General features: G+C 44.7%; 1 protein-coding gene across 4 annotated transcripts in view; it reads left to right on the top strand.

Moving 5' to 3' along the window:
* Positions 1–400: 400 nt before the first annotated feature.
* The window catches only part of MTMR2 (myotubularin related protein 2), an 81,354-nt gene continuing 63,967 nt past the window's right edge, over positions 401–17,787 (top strand). Inside the window, exons 1-2 of one of the 4 annotated variants that reach the window (XM_074957000.1) lie at positions 401–533; positions 9,925–10,003. Coding sequence is in view for 1 of the 4 variants with exons in the window: in XM_074956984.1 (XP_074813085.1) it covers positions 454–533 (80 nt within the window). In the remaining 3 variants the exon portion in view is untranslated. Of the gene's footprint in view, positions 534–1,070; positions 1,089–9,924; positions 10,004–15,187; positions 15,370–17,787 lie in introns of those variants that run through there. The other 3 variants (XM_074957002.1, XM_074956984.1, XM_074956992.1) reach the window with 3 other exon arrangements.

Below are 17,787 nucleotides of genomic sequence, written 5' to 3'. Positions count from 1 at the left end.
GCGCCAGCCCCTTGCCTCGGGCATCGCCTCCGCCGGGCAGGGAGCGGGAGCGGCTGCTCTCCAGCCTGGATCTCCGTCCATCCTCCTCAGGGCCGGGATGGAGGGGCTCACCGCCGGCCCGCTCTCCCGGGGGCTGGCCGAGGGCACTGGGCAGGCGGCCCGGCGGGAGGGAGCGGGGAGGCTGCGGTCCCAGCCCCCTAGCGGCGGCCCGGCTCGGGGGGCGTCTCTCCTCCCCTTCCCCGCCGGCGGGTCTGCCGGGCCGGGCCGGGCCTGGGGGGGGGCGGTTCTTCCCCCGCCCCCTCGCGCTGCACGCCGGGCGGACATGGCAGCCGCCCGCCCCCACCTCAGCCACCCTGCCGCAGCCCGCGGGCAGCCAGCCGGCCCCGGGCCCCGAGGCTGAGCGGCCGCCGGCGGCGCCCGCCCCTTCCCACGCCCCGCTCGCCGCCGCCCGCGATGGAGAAGAGCTCCAGCTGCGAGAGCCTGGGCTCCAGGCCGGCTGCAGCCCGCCAGCCCAGCGTGGACTCGCTCTCCAGGTACCCCGGCTCCCCCGCCAGCCGCCGCCCGCGGGAGCGGGGCCGGGCCCTGGCTTTGGAGCTGCCGCCCGCGGGGCCTGCGTGGCCCCGCGAAGGAAGCCGCCCCCCCCGGGGGGTGTCGCTGGGGGAGCCTTTGCTGAGCAAACCCTGCAGTGATTCCCCCCCCCCCCCCCGCTTGATGACAGGCAGGGGGCTGGCTGGGGATATTCCGCCCCTGCTTCGCTTGTGGGCGCCCGGTCTCCAGCGGTCACATCCTGGCACCGGGGGCTGCTTCATTTGGGCTGAAGTTTCTTGGGAGGTTGGGGTGGAAATCAGGTTTCTGGGTCCGTTGGTGATCTGGGGTGGTCCCCCGTAAACAGCCCTTAGAGGAGGATTTGCGTCCGGTGATTGATGGGTCTTAAAAAAAACAACCACCTCAAATAAACTCTCTGCCAACAAAGCAAAGTAACAGTGGATAAAAGCAATGGAACTGGTGCAAGTTTTTACCCTGCAGGGGAAAAGGGATTGAGGTCCCATGTAGGGCAGGGCTCCGTGATTTGACATTTGTCCTTGGAGGTGGGTTGAAGCATTCGGCCTGGATTGATGGCTCACACTGAAGCTGAAATTGAAGATCAGGCATAGCACATATATTTTTAATGTAGTGATTTGCAGTTGAATCTGTGTTGATTTAAAAAAAAAATGGACAAAGAAAAAGAAAATCCCCTAGTAACTAGTTGGAAAACTTCCAATTTTTTGTGATTGCTTGATGTTTTGTAAAGGCTTTTTGAAAATGCGTAATTTTCACTTGTTTTAAAACATAACTTTTGTTTGAAAATCAGTAAGACCTCTACAAATATTGTGTAATTATACAATTCAGCACTTAAAAATCTGTGTGGTTAATCCATTGGATCCCATAAGAAGTGATTGTGTGTGTTTTTGTGTTTACAAAATTGCACTCATATAGTTCTCAGTAATGATGCTTCTGGGATATGTTGATAGCGGTGTTTGACCATTTATATTGTAGCAGTTCCTAACTTTTGAGTACTTGACTTTGTGTCCTTAATAATTTGCTTGCAGTGTTGTAGCCTTGTTGGTCCCAGGATATTAGCGAGGCAAGGTGGGTGAGGTAATATCTTTTATTGGATCAACTTCATTGGAACTTCATTCCATCTTTTATTGGAAGTTGGTCCAATAAAAGATATTACCTCACCCACCTTGTCTCTGTAACAACCTTAATAATCTTTTATTATTGTTTCTGTATAATTTCCTAGGTTTTCAAAAAAGCAAGTAGAAAAAAACAGAATTTCTATCATGTGGCATCATATTTACACTTATAGGGATCATCAGCAAGGTTGGAACCTTTAGATTCTCCCACAAGGACCCCTGCCACTTGAACTAACTGAGTTACTGATAGAACTAGTAGGTTGTCATCCTCTATTGTGGACCAGCACTAAAAGGGAGTGGGACACTTTGCCAGTGGGTTTTACAGATGTTTGCTGACATCAGAGGAATGGTGAGACTCAGGAATCTTGGGTGCCATTCCAGGCTCTGGAGGGGAGTGTAAGTCTCATCTTGCTGGAGTCTCCAGTCCACCCAATCTTGTTTCCCAGCCATTTCCAGTTCCCTCCTCCTAGGTCCTCATTTGATCTCTCTTCCCCACCCTGGCTTGAAGTCAACCCCCTTGCTGAATCACAGAGCTTCCCCCTCCCCTCTGGCTCCTTGTCAAATTTGTCTCTCCTCCACTCTACTGGTTGTCAGTCCTCTTGCCCAGCCAGTCCCAGTTCTCCAGCTCCTCATCTAATCTCATTTCCTGCCTCCTCCCAGTGTACCCCTTAGTTTTTCTTCTTGGATCCCAGTCACCCCCCCTGCAACTCCCAGTTTCTCTCCACACCCTGCCAGCCTCCAGTGCCAGTTTTGGGCTCCCTGTCTCAGTTTACGCCCCTTTCCCCTCCCACAGGTCCAGCTCTTGTCCCCTCTTCATTAAAATCAAGACACTTTCTCCTCCACGCTGATCCATTGAGGGTATATCTACACTTTTGAGCTGGGAGTTTGATTTCCACCTTAAGGAGGCATTCCAGCCCTAGGTCTGGTGAATTAGACGAAGATTTCTAACCATCAGAGGAGTGAAGTTCTGGAACACACTCCCAAGGGGAGCAGTGGGGGCAAAAAAACCTAACTTGTTTCAAGACTGAGCTTGTTAAGTTTATGGAGAGGATGGGATAACATGACTGCCTACAATGGCATGAAGCTCAGGTGTGGCTGCTAGCAGCAAATCTAATGGTTGGTGATGGGATGCTAGGTGGGGAGGGCTCTGAGTTACTACAGCAAATTCTTTCCCTGTTGTCTGGCTGATAGGTCTTGCCCACATGCTCAGTATATGGCATGGCAGTTTATGGGGATGGTGTGGGAGTACAGTGTACTGTGCAGGTGCCATAATTAGTTTTATAAATCTGGCTTTCTTATTTAATAGTAATAATCCCTTTCAGAATACAGATACAATTCAATCAAAATTCACAACTCTTACCTTGGAAAACACGAAAACTTGTTGGGTTATAGGAGCATGAATATCCATTTTAAATTAAATTAGAAAAACTGGATAGGTGAAAGATCACCTGACAGATATGATGCATTTATACCCCACCCTGACATAATTTTATCGTACAGCTTTCTTAGATCTGATTGCGAAGTTAGGTCAGTTGTGTAAGCCTGTAAGTACATAAGATGTGTTTCTGGAAACACATGTGCATACCCTAGAACTCACATAAGTAAAGGTACTTGAACGAGAAAGTGCTATCAGGATGATACTGTAGTCTTTTGGGAGTTATTTTCCTTTGTAGTGAAGTATGTGGGATATGTCAGCAATGGTATTTGACATTTTATGTACTTTAAAATGGAAGGATGGTCTAGTGCAGGGGTGGGCAAACTTTTTGGGCCGAGGGCCACATCTGGGTGGGGAAATTGTATGAAGGGCTGGGGCAGGGGGTTGGGGTTCGGGAGGGAGTGCGGGGTTTGGGAGGGGGTGCGGTGTTCAGGAACGGGCTCAGGGCAAGGGATTGGGGCAGAGGAGGGGTGCGGGGTGTATGAGGAGGCTCAGGGAGGGGTGCGGAGTGCAGGAGGGGGCTCAGGGCAGGGGGTTGGGGTGTGGAGTGCAGGAGGGGGCTCAGGGCAGGGGGTTGGGGTGCAGGAGGGGTGCGGGGTGCGGCACGGGGCTTGGCAGGGGGTTGGGGTGCAGGAGGGATGTGGCAGGGGACTCAGGGCAGGGGGTTGGGGTGCAGGAGACATATGGGGTGCGGCAGGGGACTCAGGGAAGGGAGTTGGGGTGCAGAAGGGGTGTAGGGTGTGGCGGGAGCTCAGGGCAGGGAGTTGGGGTGAAGGAGGGCGTCGGGTGCAGGCAGGGAGCTTAGGGCAGGGAGTTGGGGTGCAGGAGGGGTTTGGGCTCCGGCCCGGTGCCGCTTACCTAAAGCGGTTCTGGGGTGGCAGCGGCACGCACCGGGGCCAGGGCAGGCTCTCTGCCTGCCTGCCCTGGCCCCATGCTGCGTTGCTTCGGGAAGAGGCCGGAACCACGTCCCCGCATGGCGCCTGGGGGCACAGGGCTCTGTGCCCTGCCCTTGCCACGCCTCCAGGTACCTCCCCCGAAGTGCCCATTGGCCGCAGTTCCCGATTCCCGGCCAATGGGAGCTGTGGGGGGCGGTGCCTGGAGCCAAGGGCAATGTAGGGAACCCTCTGCCCCCTTTCCCCTTATTTTCTAAAAATGGGGATATTAAAGCTTCCTATCTCACAGGGGGGTTTGTAGGATAAATGCATTAAAGATTGTGAAGTGCTTTGATATCTACTAATGAAAAGCACCTTGTAAGAGCTAGGTGATATTATTATTAATAGAACCTGTTATGTGTGCATTTCATGCAGCTTTTACTCCAGTGAGTAACCTGCAGAAATAACTCTTCATGGGGATAAACAAAATCTGTTGCCTATTTTCTACCACAACCTAGAAGAACATTTAAGAACCAGTTTGCTTTCTGTTGCACGCAGAAGGTGATGAGCATGGCCATAAAAATTGATTCCCTTTTGCAGTGTGTGAGGTTGAATCTTTGTCAACAGCACAGATAAGGAGTTAGTGATTTTTCTCTTTGTTATGGAGGAGTCATTCTCCTGTGTCTTCTCCCATGATGATATGTCACTGAATTTGGCTGCAAAGTGTGGGCCATTAATGGTGATTTGGAATCTTGATGGCTCCCCTTAGCCAGAACAAGTGACTATAGATGGCTCTGTTTTGCTTGGTTTCAGAGTAACAGCCGTGTTAGTCTGTATTTGCAAAAAGAAAAGGAGTACTTGTGGCACCTTAGAGACTAACCAATTTATTTGAGCATGAGCTTTCGTGAGCTACAGCTCACTTCATCGGATGCTGTTTTGCTTGTAAGTCTTCCTGTATAAGTGTGTGCTGGCAAGTGGGTAATGAAGTCTTACAATGACATGTGATCAGGTCACCTGAACTGGAATCCATCTCTAACGTGGTGCTTTTCCATTTAGAAGGAGGGGTGGGGACTCAGAGAGGGACAAAGGATTCCCACCTTGTGCAAAAGATATATAAGCGGGTGGAACAGAACAAAGGGAGCTGCAATCATGAGAAATCCCCTAGCTATCACCTGAGCTGGAACAAGGGGTGTACCAGGGGAAAGGATTGTTCCCAGACTAGGAAGGCATTCAGTCTGTGATAGAAGCTTATTGAAACATCTTTGAGGGTGAGGTTTTCATTTGTAATCACTTTCTTACAGTAGGTTTAGACTGGTATGTTTTATTTTATTTTGCTTGGTAATTCACTTTGTTCTGTCTGTTATTACTTGGAACCACTTAAATTCTACTTTTTGTATTTAATAAAATCACTTTTTACTTATTAATTAACCCAGAGTATGTATTAATGGGGGGGGTGGGGTGGCAAACAGCTGTGCATATCTCTCTATCGGTGTTATAGTGGGCGAGCAATTTATGAGTTTACCCTGTATAAGCTTTGTACAGGGTAAAATGGATTTAGGGTTTGGAACCCATTGGGAACTGGGCATCTGGGTGTTGAAGACAGGAGCACTTCTTAAGCTGTTTTCAGTTAAGCCTGCAGCTTTCAGGGGACGTAGTTCAGACCTGGGTCTGGGTTTGCAGCAGGCTAGCGGGCCTGGCTCAAACCAGGCAGGGCACTGAAGTCCTAAGCTGGCAGGGAAAGCGGGCTCAGCACTCAGTCAAAGCACATCAGTTGGCAGTTCCCAAAGGGGTTTCTGTGACCCAACCCATCACAATCACACAGTATTTTTAAAAGGTATTTGGAATAGATCTCCAGCTCTGGGTTCTGTTGTTGTGCCAGATGGATGGGGGTGAGACTAGCAACTAGTGGGGGGAAGGAAGTGTTCAACTATCTCCCACCAAAGAGCATTCACGTGCCTTGGGGAATCATACCAGCTAGCAACCTCCACCAATTCCTTTATTCTAGAGCTCTGTATCTACAGAGTTCAAGTTATTCTTTGCCTTGCTTCTGAGAATTGATACTTTAAATTCTTAGCTCTTTCATTTTGGTGGTTCTGCTTTCTTTTCATGTCGATCTGTTTTACTACTACTTCATGTAAGCTAGCTTAACTGCAAAAGGAAATAACTTTAGAACTCGGAACATCTCATTTTTGTGGATGTTGTCTTGAACTGTAAAGACTGGATAGTTTGCATTTAGCCTTTTTAAAAAAATCCTGATTCCTTCGATAAGTCCATTTTGTTGTAATAAAAGGCCTTTGAGGCACAGTCCAAAAATGTTGGATGGCCTACCACAGGTGGAAAGATTTATTGCTCACTCAAGAACCCTAGTCATTTTAATGGTGAGGAAATGTATATATCCGCTGCGAAAGTTAGGTCTCATGCTTCCAGCAGTGTCTTAGCTCACCACGGAATGTCTTCAGGGCCCTGGAATCTGTAGTTTACAGTGACCTTGTATCTGAAGTTTTGACTTCAGAATTACTTGATGACTTTAACTCAGAAATAAACAGAATTTGGCTTAACCATTGTTAAAACAAACTGTTTCTAAAATTGAGAGAGAGCCCTACTCTTCTTCCCCTTCCCGCCCCCCCTCCCCGTGATGTGCATTTTGAAATCAAGCTACATAACCACACAGGTGATGTGAACACACCCTACTGTTAGGATTTAAAAAAGTTTGTTGTCCCATTGAGTAGCAATAGTTCAATGCAATACTCGAGCAACAGTCTGTTATTTCTACTAAGAAACAGATTCAAAGTGCCTGTGTGAAGTTATGGAGTTGAATAATAAACAAACCGTATTATGGGAAAAGAGTATGGAGTATTATGGGTAACTGTTGGATCACAGAAACCCCCTTGGGGCTACCAACTGATGTGCTAAGACTACTTCTGCCCCTGCTTTTCTGCCTTGGCAGCTTGGGATTTCAGTGCCCTGCCTGGTTTGAGTCAGACCAGCTAGCCTGCTGCAAACCCAGACCCAGGTCTGGACCACGTCCCCTAACAGCTGTAGGTTTAATTGAAAGCAGCTTGAGAAGTGTTCCTGTCTTTAACACTCAGATGCTCAACTCCCAATGGGGTCCAAACCCCCAAAAAATCCGTTTTACAGGGTAAACTCATAAATTGGTCGCCCTCTATAACACTGGTAGAGTGATAGGCACAGCTGTTTGCCCCCCCCCCCCCGGTATTAATACATACTCTGGGTTAATTAATAAGTAAAAAGTGATTTTATTAAATACAGAAAGTAGGATTTAAGTGGTTCCAAGTAGTAACAGACAGAACAAAGTGAATTACCAAGCAAAATAAAATAGAACACGTAAGTCTATGTCTAATACAGTAAGAAAACTGAATGCAGATTAAAAACCTCACCCTTAGAGGAATTCCAGTAAGCTTCCTTTTACAGACTAGCCTCCGTCTAGTCTGGGTCCAGCATTCACTCCCACCCCCTGTAGTTACTGTCCTTTGTTCCAGTTTCTTTCAGGTATCCTTGGGGGTGGAGAGGCTATCTCCTTAGCCAGCTGAGGACCAAATGGAGGGGTCTCTCGGGTTTAAATAGACTTTATTTTGTGGGTGGAGACCCCCTCCTCTCTCCTATGCAACGTCCAGCTCCAAGATGGAGTTTTGGAGTCACATGGGCGAGTCACATGTCCATGCATGACTCAGTTTTTACAGGCAGCAGCCATTGTCCACGTGCTATGTTGAACGTCCTCATGTAGACTTCTTATGTGGATTGGAGCCTTCCAAGATCCATTGTGTGTTAAGTGCTTCTTGACTGGGCACTTAAGTTGCAAATTCCTTTCTAAAGAAGCTGACCAAATGCTTTACTAAGGCTACTTAAAAATCAAGCAAGTACACAGCCAATATTCATAACTTTGAATACAAAAATGATACATACATAGAAATAGGATTAATAGATTTAGTAGATCGTAACTTTTACAGAGAAAGGTTACATGGCATATGTAGCATAAAATATATTCCAGTTATGTCATATATACATTCATAAGTATATTTCCATAAAGCCTTATGAGGTGCACTGTCACATAACAATTAATATTCTAACCCTATTTTATGAAGAATACAAATAGTTCTAACAGCTGTACTTTAGCTCAGGGGTTCCTAAAGTGGGGATTGCAACCTCTGGAGAGTCACAATCATTCTCCCTTTTCTTCCTTTTCTTAAAATAATTATACTACTTACTCTTATGGTTGCATCGATAACTTTGATAACATGAATTGAGCATAAACAGATGCAGTGATGCCTGCCTTAATCAGCAGACTGGCTGAAACAATAGCTGTAAATGGTGTTAAGGGCCCCGTTCATCTTGATTATGGCCCTGTGGACACCTACTCTGACGGCAACTTAAGGTCCTATTTGAAGCATTCTTCCCCGAGGACGAGGCTGACATTGGAAGGAGATGAATTTGTAATCCCTTGGGGGCTTTCTCTCTGAATTTTAGACACCAAAACCACATTGCTGCCAGATGTCACATTGGTGGATTGAGTTGCCTTGTGATGGCTCATTGAAGTTACAATTTGAAACTGAAGATTTTTTTGCCGGTTTTGGTGGTCAGTGAAGCACAAATATCCATCACTTTTTTCATAGGCTGTGAGAATGCTTCTTCCTTTTGATTCCTCATATATATGTGAGGCAGGATTTTCAAGAATGGGTGCCATTAGAAATAAGTACAGTCGGTGGCTGAGTGTTGAGAATGAGCTACTTTTGTGTCTGAGAAACTTCACGCTGTGTCTAGAACCAGTTAACAACTCCAGACAGGCTCCTCCATTCTTATTAATCATTAATGTTAATATGTGAAAGACAAATTATTACACTTAATTGAAACAAATATATTTGGGTGCAAATTTGTACACCTGTACATTTTTGTGTATGTTGCTAACATAATGAATGGGTTATAAAGTCTTATAATTCGTTTGTGTCATAGGGAAAGTCCATTATCAGGGGCTGAGGATTTTGGGAGGGAACTGTGAAAATACTGGTAGCCTAAAAGGGGGTGACAGTTTTGAAAAGTTTGGGAATCACTGACACTCATACAGTTGACACTCATCTGGTTCTTTAGTAGTTGTATTATAATTAGTATGGGGAGAGAGAATCTCTGCCCTGGAGAGCTTGGGGCTAGCTTTTTAAAGACATTTTTGCAGATGTGCCAGCTAGGTGCCTAGTGGGTTTTTCCAGAGGTGCCTAGGTGCCTGACTGCCATTGATTTAGACACCGAACCACCTTTAAAAATGTGGCCCTTGGAGTCTAAATAGACAACGTAGACAGAGGGTGGGAAGAGGAAACAGTGTCACACAGAGATGAAGTGACTTGCCCAAGGACACACAGCTAGTTAGGGGTAAAGGTAGGATTGGAATGCAGGTCCCTGACTCCCAGTCCTATTTGCTTGACCGTGCTGCCTTCTTTAGAGATGGATGCTTGTGTTTTGTTTAATAATCTGTTTGCTTGACAATTTTCTTAACTACAGATGATTTACAATTAAAAAAATAATTATCCAGCCTTCTTATACTTCAGAATTACCTGTTTTATTGTCAAACTACATAATTTGCTGCTACTTCCTGGCCCTATAGATCCTGGAGACCCTTGGCTGCTCTCACAATTCGCCTCAGCATTTTGTTGTTAAGGGCATATTTTGCCCACTGATGGTAATTCATAAGAAGAACTCTTGGGTTTTGGTCAGCATTATCCCTCCATCTTCTGTTTAGTCAGACACAAAGCTGGACACCATAAGGGTGTCTGTCGTCCATCATCTCAAGTATATGTCCTGCTCACAGAAGTAGTAGCTTACATCATTTCCTCCCTTTAAATTATTGTCCTGTTAGCTGTGCTCCTTTAATTAAGTATAACTTTTACTTCTGCTGTTTTCTTATCATTGTCCTTCTTTTCTAATTCATTTATAGCTTCTGTACAAAGACAGGAACTGATTCTGAAAAATAAGGAAAAGCCGAACACACCCTCTCAGCCTAATCAACAGGATCTGTAAGCTCCTGGCTTCTCCTTCATGATCCTTTTTCTCTTGACCTACTTTGCTGCTATTGTTTGTTCAGTGCTTATAGTGTGTCTGGTACTGTATAAAGAGACATGAAAAAGATTTGGGGGTGGTGATGGGTAGTAAGCTGAACATAAGTGCCCAGTGCAACACTCTGGCCAAAAGAGCTAATGTAGTATTTGGATGCATAAATAGGAGAATCTCAAGTAGGAGTAGGTGGTTTAGGAGGAGCATAGGAAGTGAGAGGGGAAGTGGGAATAAATGAAATGAGGAATCCTATTAGCTGTTTCACTCCCAATAAGCAGTAGTGCATTTTAAGACAGTTAAAAGTGAAGGGTGGCTCTGTTTTTAACTGCTGTAACGATCACTACACTTCTGCAAGGGTTGGTTTAAAAAATTCAACAAGACCCAGAAAAAAATTCAGTGGAATTTTTGATGTTCATGTTTCTCCTTTTGTCTACTGTCTCTATTTTCTTTTGACGGATAGTTTTTAGTTATCTAGCCATGGAGTGGTGGGATTTTCTCCTACCTTTCTCTAGTCTTTTACACTCCATTAATTCTTTTCCATTCCTTTCCAACCTCCCACCTACCTTATGGAGCAAAAGAGCTAATGGTTCTCTAATCCACACCCCCAGATGCAGTAAATAACATTTGAAGTGCTGTTCTAGTCAATAAAGTGACTATGTAAAAATGTCACCATTTTACAGATCTCTGTATACTGAGTCATCTGTTGACTTTGATGAGAAAAATAAATTCTCATTCCTTTTTATACTTGTTAGTCCTGTAGAGCCAACACAGCTGAGAGAAAGGGAGCTGGATTCTACTCCATTTTGTGGCTCATAAACAGACTTCTTTATTGTGTTTTAGTCAGTTACACCTGTGCAAACCAATTGAAGACAAATAGAGGTTCCCCAGGTGGTGTTGAGCACATAAGTTAAAGCCAATGTGCTCAACAGATGTAATTGAACTCTTCTTACTAGAGATGATTTGCGAGATAGAAAGAACCTTGCTTGACCCTCATGTTGTGTTAGCCGGGTTGACAGTTGAAAAAATGCAAACAAACCCAAAGGTCATCTTTTTATTTGTAAACTGAACACATTTGATCCAGAACTTCTGCAATGTCTTTTTAACAAAGTCACTCTTCAGAGTAAGCTGAGATTTGAAATTCAGGCTCTCCTTATAATTGAAAACAGGAGTCCCACTGCCTTATTGAGAAGGAAGGATCTCAGCTCCTTGGACAGCTGTTGTGTCCCCCATTACTGGGAGCACCTTACATCAGTGTATGGAAGCTCAAAGGCCCCAATCCTCAAAGGTATTTAGGTTCTTCGCTTCCATTGACTTCAGTGCAAGGTAGGAACCTAAATACCTCTGTGGATTTGGGCCACCATAACTATGTAAGTATAAGCTTTATTGGAGATGTATCCCCAGAGCACCTCACTAACCTCTGAAAGTCGTGGCCCAGCATGCAATGGGCTGTGTAAAACCTCAGAAGAATTTTCTGAGGACGGAGCCCCACGATGGGAGGGGCAGGCAGTCTCTTCAGTGGTTGTTCCAAAGCCCCAACCAGGAATTTGGAGGGGATGTCCCCAGAACAGTGTGATGCTGGATGAGCCCTTCTTGGGAGGGGGAAAATGTAGTAGTTTCCTGCTGGATGCCATAACTTATGAGCTAATATCTGCTGTCAAGCAGCTGATCAGCTGTGACCCATTACTTATGTGATTACATAAGAACGGCCATACTGGGTCAGACCAAAGGTCCATCTAGCCCAGTATCCTGTCTTCCAACAGTGGCCAATGCCAGTTGCGTCAGAGGGAATGAACAGAACAGGTAATCAAGTGATCCATCCCATGTTGCCTATTCCCACCTTCAGGCTAGGGACAGCATTAGCAACATCAGTATAGCTTCTGGTGATCTGATGGGGGTAGGATCATAACCATCTTCTCCATTGGTTGTGATAGGACAGTTACACTCCAGTGCAGTAGGTGGATGTATTTCTAGGTTAATATGTTCTGATTCCAGACCATTACTCCAAGTGGTCTCAAGCAAGGAAAAGCAGAAACCCTATTGCTGCATTGCTAAAGAAGTTACTTCCACTCAGCAGAAGAGGTGCCCTGGCCTTAGATTTTTTCTCTCCTCTTTTAGGAGGGGAGGAACTATTTAAGTACCTTTATTTTTCTTATTTAGGTAGCTCAGGAAAGATGAGTAGTTATTTTCTTTAGCAGAATAAATGCTTTTCTGGGTGGGGCAAACATGACTTCCATTATTTATGGATGCAACAGCCTTGACTGTTAGGTGAGCAATCTTGCAAGATTATCCCCAGTATATAGATGTGACAATTGATATATGGAGAGGTTGGGGACTCACCTTTTCAAAAGCGTTCACTCATTTTGGATGTCTCCATTTTTGGGTGCCTACCTTGAGAGAGAGAGAACCAAATTTTCCAAACGCCATTTAGACACCTTCAGAAGTGGCCAGTATGTCGAGTGCTAAACTCTTTTGAAATCCTGCCCATGCATCACAATGGAAGCTGCTGGCTGCTGAGCTCTTTTAAAAAAATCTTTATTTAGGTACCTCTGGGAGTTGGGCTTTTTTAGAAATCTGGTCCCAGTTGTGGGTGCTGAACACTTGGAAATCTGGACTATGGGGTCTGATTTTCAGAAATGCTGAGCACCCACATCTTCAGTAGATATTGATTTACCGAGGGACACGTAACAGTTCAGTGGCTGACCTGGGATTAGAAAGTAGGCTTCTGATCCCTATTCCAGGCTTCGTCTGCAGTCAGAGCACACTGCATCTCAACATCTGACTGCTAGAGAATATCTAGGTATCCTGTTGGAGGATTTCTACCAGATAATAGGTGACTCTCCAAATGGGGGTGTATTTACGTGCTGTATTCAAAAGTACATTTTTTTCTTTCTTTTAATTAATCCCAGTCTGGAATTACAAATGTCAATGATTAGTCATTTGCTGGTATTTTTAGTTACTAACTTTTTAATGAAAGATAAACGGCATGTTTGACAGGGCAAGTTATTTTCTTACGCGAGTGTTTAATACTAGAGAAAGGAATGCAACAGGATAAGGACTGAGTTATGGTAGGTATATAGACTTACTGTTAAATCGGTGTGTACAGCGTCTAGCATAATAGGGTCCTGTTCCGTGACTGGAACTCCTAGATAACACTGCACTACAAATAAGAAGTTATTTTATCTGTTCAACCTATTTGGACTATCTTCCTTTGGTTTCCTACCAACAAGTACAAAGTCTTCCGATCTTTTTCTTGATCCAGTTCATGCAAGTTTTGTTGCCCTAATTATTACTTGGTAAAGATTTAAGATCATCAATTAGTTTCAGTTTCTGATTTTTTTTTTTTTCCTTGCATGCACTGGGCTGTTCTAACATGTCTAATAATGTCCCCTAATAAACTGTTCTCTGGGGGATCACTAGAATACATCAGCATTTTGGCCATGGCTTCATCCCTATCTCTGCTCTTCAGAGAAACCTGTGCAAAATAGTACAATCTCTCTCTCTCTCTTTTTATTTTAATAGGCTGTGTTTGTTTTCTTGACTCTGAAATACTACCTCCACTTTCTTTTCTCAAGGGGAACCTTGATTCAGAGTTCAGTACTGCCCTCTGCTGCGTTGCATCTTTGGAAAGCACCGAGTACGCTTGTAGATTTTCTCACCCTTACAGTACCCTCCCCCCACCATCTTTTAGCAATGGCCTGCTGTGTGAGACAGGACTGAACTGAGTAAACTCTTAGCAGGCAGTGTTGTTTGAGTTGACAGTAACGTACGAGGACTGTAATTTGGGTTACATACCCGGTCTATGTTTTTGAACCTCCACCCTTTAAATGTAAAGTGAAGTTTTAGTGATTAGAAATGGGACCAAACTGGAAACCCTATAAACAGAAAACCTCAGTGTGGGAAACAGGCCCAAACTGACACAACAGTGTGCCTCCTTCTTTATTGGGGTGGCAGGGAGAATTATCTGGCCCCCTCATCATAATATCCGAGCACCTTACCATCTTTAATATATTTATTCTCACAAAAACCCTGTGAGGTTGGGACCATTATTCCCATTTACACATAGGCAACAGTGGCACAGAGAGACGAAGGCCCAGTTTCTTAAAGGTATTTACGTGTCTAACACCCATTGATTTCAGTGAGAATTAGGCACCCAAATAACTTTGGGGCTGGACTTTAGGGCCTAAATCCTAATGACTTTCAGTGAGACCTAGGCTCCTAAGTGCCTAAGTGACTTTTCAAAATGGGCATTATGTGTCTAAGTCACCTGGGCCACACAACGCTAGGCAACTCCTAAATACCTTTATAAATCTGGGTCTGAGTGACTTGCCTGAGGTCACACAGGAAATATGTGGCAAAGCAGGGAATTGAACCTGGGTGTCTCAAGTACTAGGAGAGTGCCTTAACCATCCACCCTTCTCACCCTTCCTTCTTGGGAATGGCGATTCATTTGCCCTGCCCATCGTTCACTGTTATCGCTATTAAGTTGGCAACCGAAATTACCAGTGATGCAGGCACTGGTCCAGTTCTTTGTGGATCAAGACCGGCTGAGTCACTTCACATGGGTTATCCATCTGCTTTCAAATAGTAAGAAATTTTGATCCCTCCTGACATGGGCTGTATTTCAACCGATGATGCAGAGGTAAAATGTGGTGTATTCCCAGTACTTGTCTAAAATCTTTTGGATAAGAATATTATTTTGGCTTTTCCTTTGCATCTGAGTACCATCCTGCACCAGCCTGGAGCATGTTACTAGGCAGATTCCTCTTTGTTTCTCTCATGGATACAGATCATGATGTTGTCGGTCTTCCACATGATGTTTTTGATTTGGGCCTATGTCACTTGTATTCTTCTGTTTTTACCTTCTGGGCTGTTTGACTCAGGAAAGGGTGATACTGAGGGTTGCTTGTTGTTGTTAATTATGTGCTGCTTTTCAGTTAGGCTTTGGGTGTTGGCTTTCTATCCTTGGAACCTTGCTAATATTTCAGACAATCGGCCTGTTGTTTAGCAAGTGCTGCAGGCCTTTTGTGAATTTTGGTTAAAAAAATAATAATAAAAGAATGACTAATTGAGCATGAGCAGTGCTGGTGAGACTGTAGTCCATTGTGTAACTATTGAGAGCAAAATTTGCATTCCTAGAAAAGCTTGTTCACGGTCAAAATATAGGGCACTCCCTTTATTGCTCATGGGAAAACATGTACTATATATTCAGCTCAGGATGCTACTTAAAAGGATCAACTTTATAGAAAGTGACATTTTCTTTGCTTGGAACACTGAAGTCAGATTGAAACCCTGGTTTGCTTGGCAACAGAAGTGAATCTTTCTTATTCAGGCAAGTATCGCGGGGGCTATTTTAAGTCTGTCACAAACATGCACAATGATTTGTGTGCTGAAATGGCTTCTTTTAAGATTGTTTAGCACTGTGACATGGCCAAATCTTTTGAAGGGGAAGGTTACCGTCCTATGTTATATAACTGTCTGCCTCTTCTGAGTGCCAGAGGGCACCCGCCAATTGGCTCTTTCTTATTTCAAAAATATATTTGTCTGTGGCTTTTTTTCCTGAGATGTGTAAGTCAAGCAGAAGATAAAGTAGGTGTCTGACAATCTTCAGAGAAATCATGACTTCTAGGTAACTCTTAAATGTAGTCAGTTGTATACCGAGTACTTGTACTGTATAAATACAGTATGCTGAGCTTTTGTATGTGTACGTTTTATATAAAAGTATAATAGATTAAGTTGCTGTCTGTATGTGCATTCTGTTGTAGGTAGGATAATCTGTTTTTCTGGTCCATTTTGCTGTGAAGATTCAAGTCTGACTCATCGATGAATGGGAGATAATGCTTCCTTTGTCCATCTTCTCTTTTTAGACCAGTGTTTCTCAAATGCGGCCACCAGGGGCTTTTCTTGCGGCCACAGCCTCCTGGCCAGTGATTAGGGGGTGGGGTGGACGCAAAGCAGCGGCCCCTTTCCAGGGGCCAGCAGGAGTGGTTGGGCCGTGTCTCCCTTTGGAGGGACACAAGCTGGAGGAACAGGCAGCCAGTGAGTTCCGCGCCTTCCCAGGCAGGCAGTGGGATTGGGCTTCAGCCCTCGGGTGGCAGGCTCCAGCCACGGGGCTTCGGGCTCCATTCCCTGGTTGCGCAGTGACGGGCTCTGGCCCTAAGCTCATTTCCCCTATCACCTCTGCCCCCCCACTGCCTCCCCCAGTGTCCCATCACCCTTGGCCCCTGCTGCTTCTGTACCTACCTCTCCATCCAAGGCTTAATTTGTCCCTGGGCTTGCCGGGGCTGAGTAAGTCTGTTGTGAAAAGTGATATTTGTATGTTTGTTAATATCACTTTTCACAGCACACTTAGTAGCTAGCAAGTCTTAAAAAAAAGCAACCAAAAAAAGTAACATAAACAATAAGAAAAATGACAAGAATGGTTAAAGCACCTTATTTGTGTTTCTATTCTGTTTAGGTCCAATAAAGAATAGAGACAACTGTACACTATTTTTATTATTGAATATGTAAAAAACAAACAAAAAAAAAAACACCCTACTTAGATAGATTACAATGATTTGGACATGTACCTGTGCAAATTTATTTGTTTTTCCTAAAGTTAATTAAGTATTTTAGGAAAAATTGTCACAGCCAGAGTTGGTGGCTGCACTCTGAGGCCACCAAAAAATTTGTTGTGAGAACCCCTGGTTTAGGCTGAGAGAGTTCTTCGGGGTCCAGAATGTCTGTTGTACTGTGTATGTACAGTGCATAGCACAGTGGGACCCGAATCTCAATTTTGGCTTTTAGGTGTTCGTGTCATACAAATCAATTAAAATAGTAATCTTTAAATGTTGTAGTTTGGGATCCTATTCTGCAACCCTTACACACACACACAAGCACTCTACTCCTGCCGATAGGCAAAGCAAGCATCTGTTTAAGTACAGAATTTGCAGAATTGTGCCATTAAGGGGCTACTGCGTAGTCACTGGGATCCTTGCGTGAATGAGGGTTTAGGCCGTTAGTGAGCTGCTAAATGGGAAACCTGGATTGAACAGCAAGGTGGACTTCTTGTCTTCAGGCCAGCACTGGCTGGGTGGAGCAGAGTAGAGAGATCTCAGAGGACTGGGTTCTGTTCTGATATGACCCAAACTTTCTTCGGTATTTCTTTTTCCTTCTGTGAAGGAGAGAGAGGAGCAGGGAAGAGTGTTGAAAGGGAAGTGTTGCCATCTTGGATGTTGAAAATGAACAGGGAGTGCTCAATAACTGTGTGTGTTTATGCTTTAAAAGAAAGTACACGAGGTACTAGAAGTGCTCCTATGCATGGCCCGACTACAAAATTCAAACCAATTGGATGCCAGTTTTCTGGCATCTGGAATTTCCAAATTAAATTGTTTTTGCCACTAGTCATGATTAATTTGCAGTTTTCACCTTGCATTTTCAGGATTGCACATAAAGAGAAACTTTGAGAAAAACAGGAAGAGAGGAAATGGAAAGTATATTCTGCAGTGCTTCTCTCCTTTGTGACCTCTGCAGCTGAAACAGCCTAGCACGGTGCTGCATTTTATCACCTGTTTTCCATATCAGTTCAGTGGCTGCCGAAAGAAACTATACAGTTTGATACAGTGAAAATGTGTGAGCAGCTTATACCAATTAGTATCCGAGCAGCTGGCATGCCTCTGCAAGCAAAAAGCAGCTACTTGTTGCAGCAGCAGGCAGGAACATTCATAAAGAAAGCATTGGCGAATCAGTCTGGCATCCTATGAGGTTATTT

This window comes from Natator depressus, chromosome 1, assembly GCF_965152275.1.
Source record: "Natator depressus isolate rNatDep1 chromosome 1, rNatDep2.hap1, whole genome shotgun sequence".
Classification (NCBI taxonomy): domain Eukaryota; kingdom Metazoa; phylum Chordata; order Testudines; family Cheloniidae; genus Natator; species Natator depressus.
Note: the sequence above shows the minus strand (reverse complement) of the source record. Positions and strands in the feature narration are given on the sequence as shown.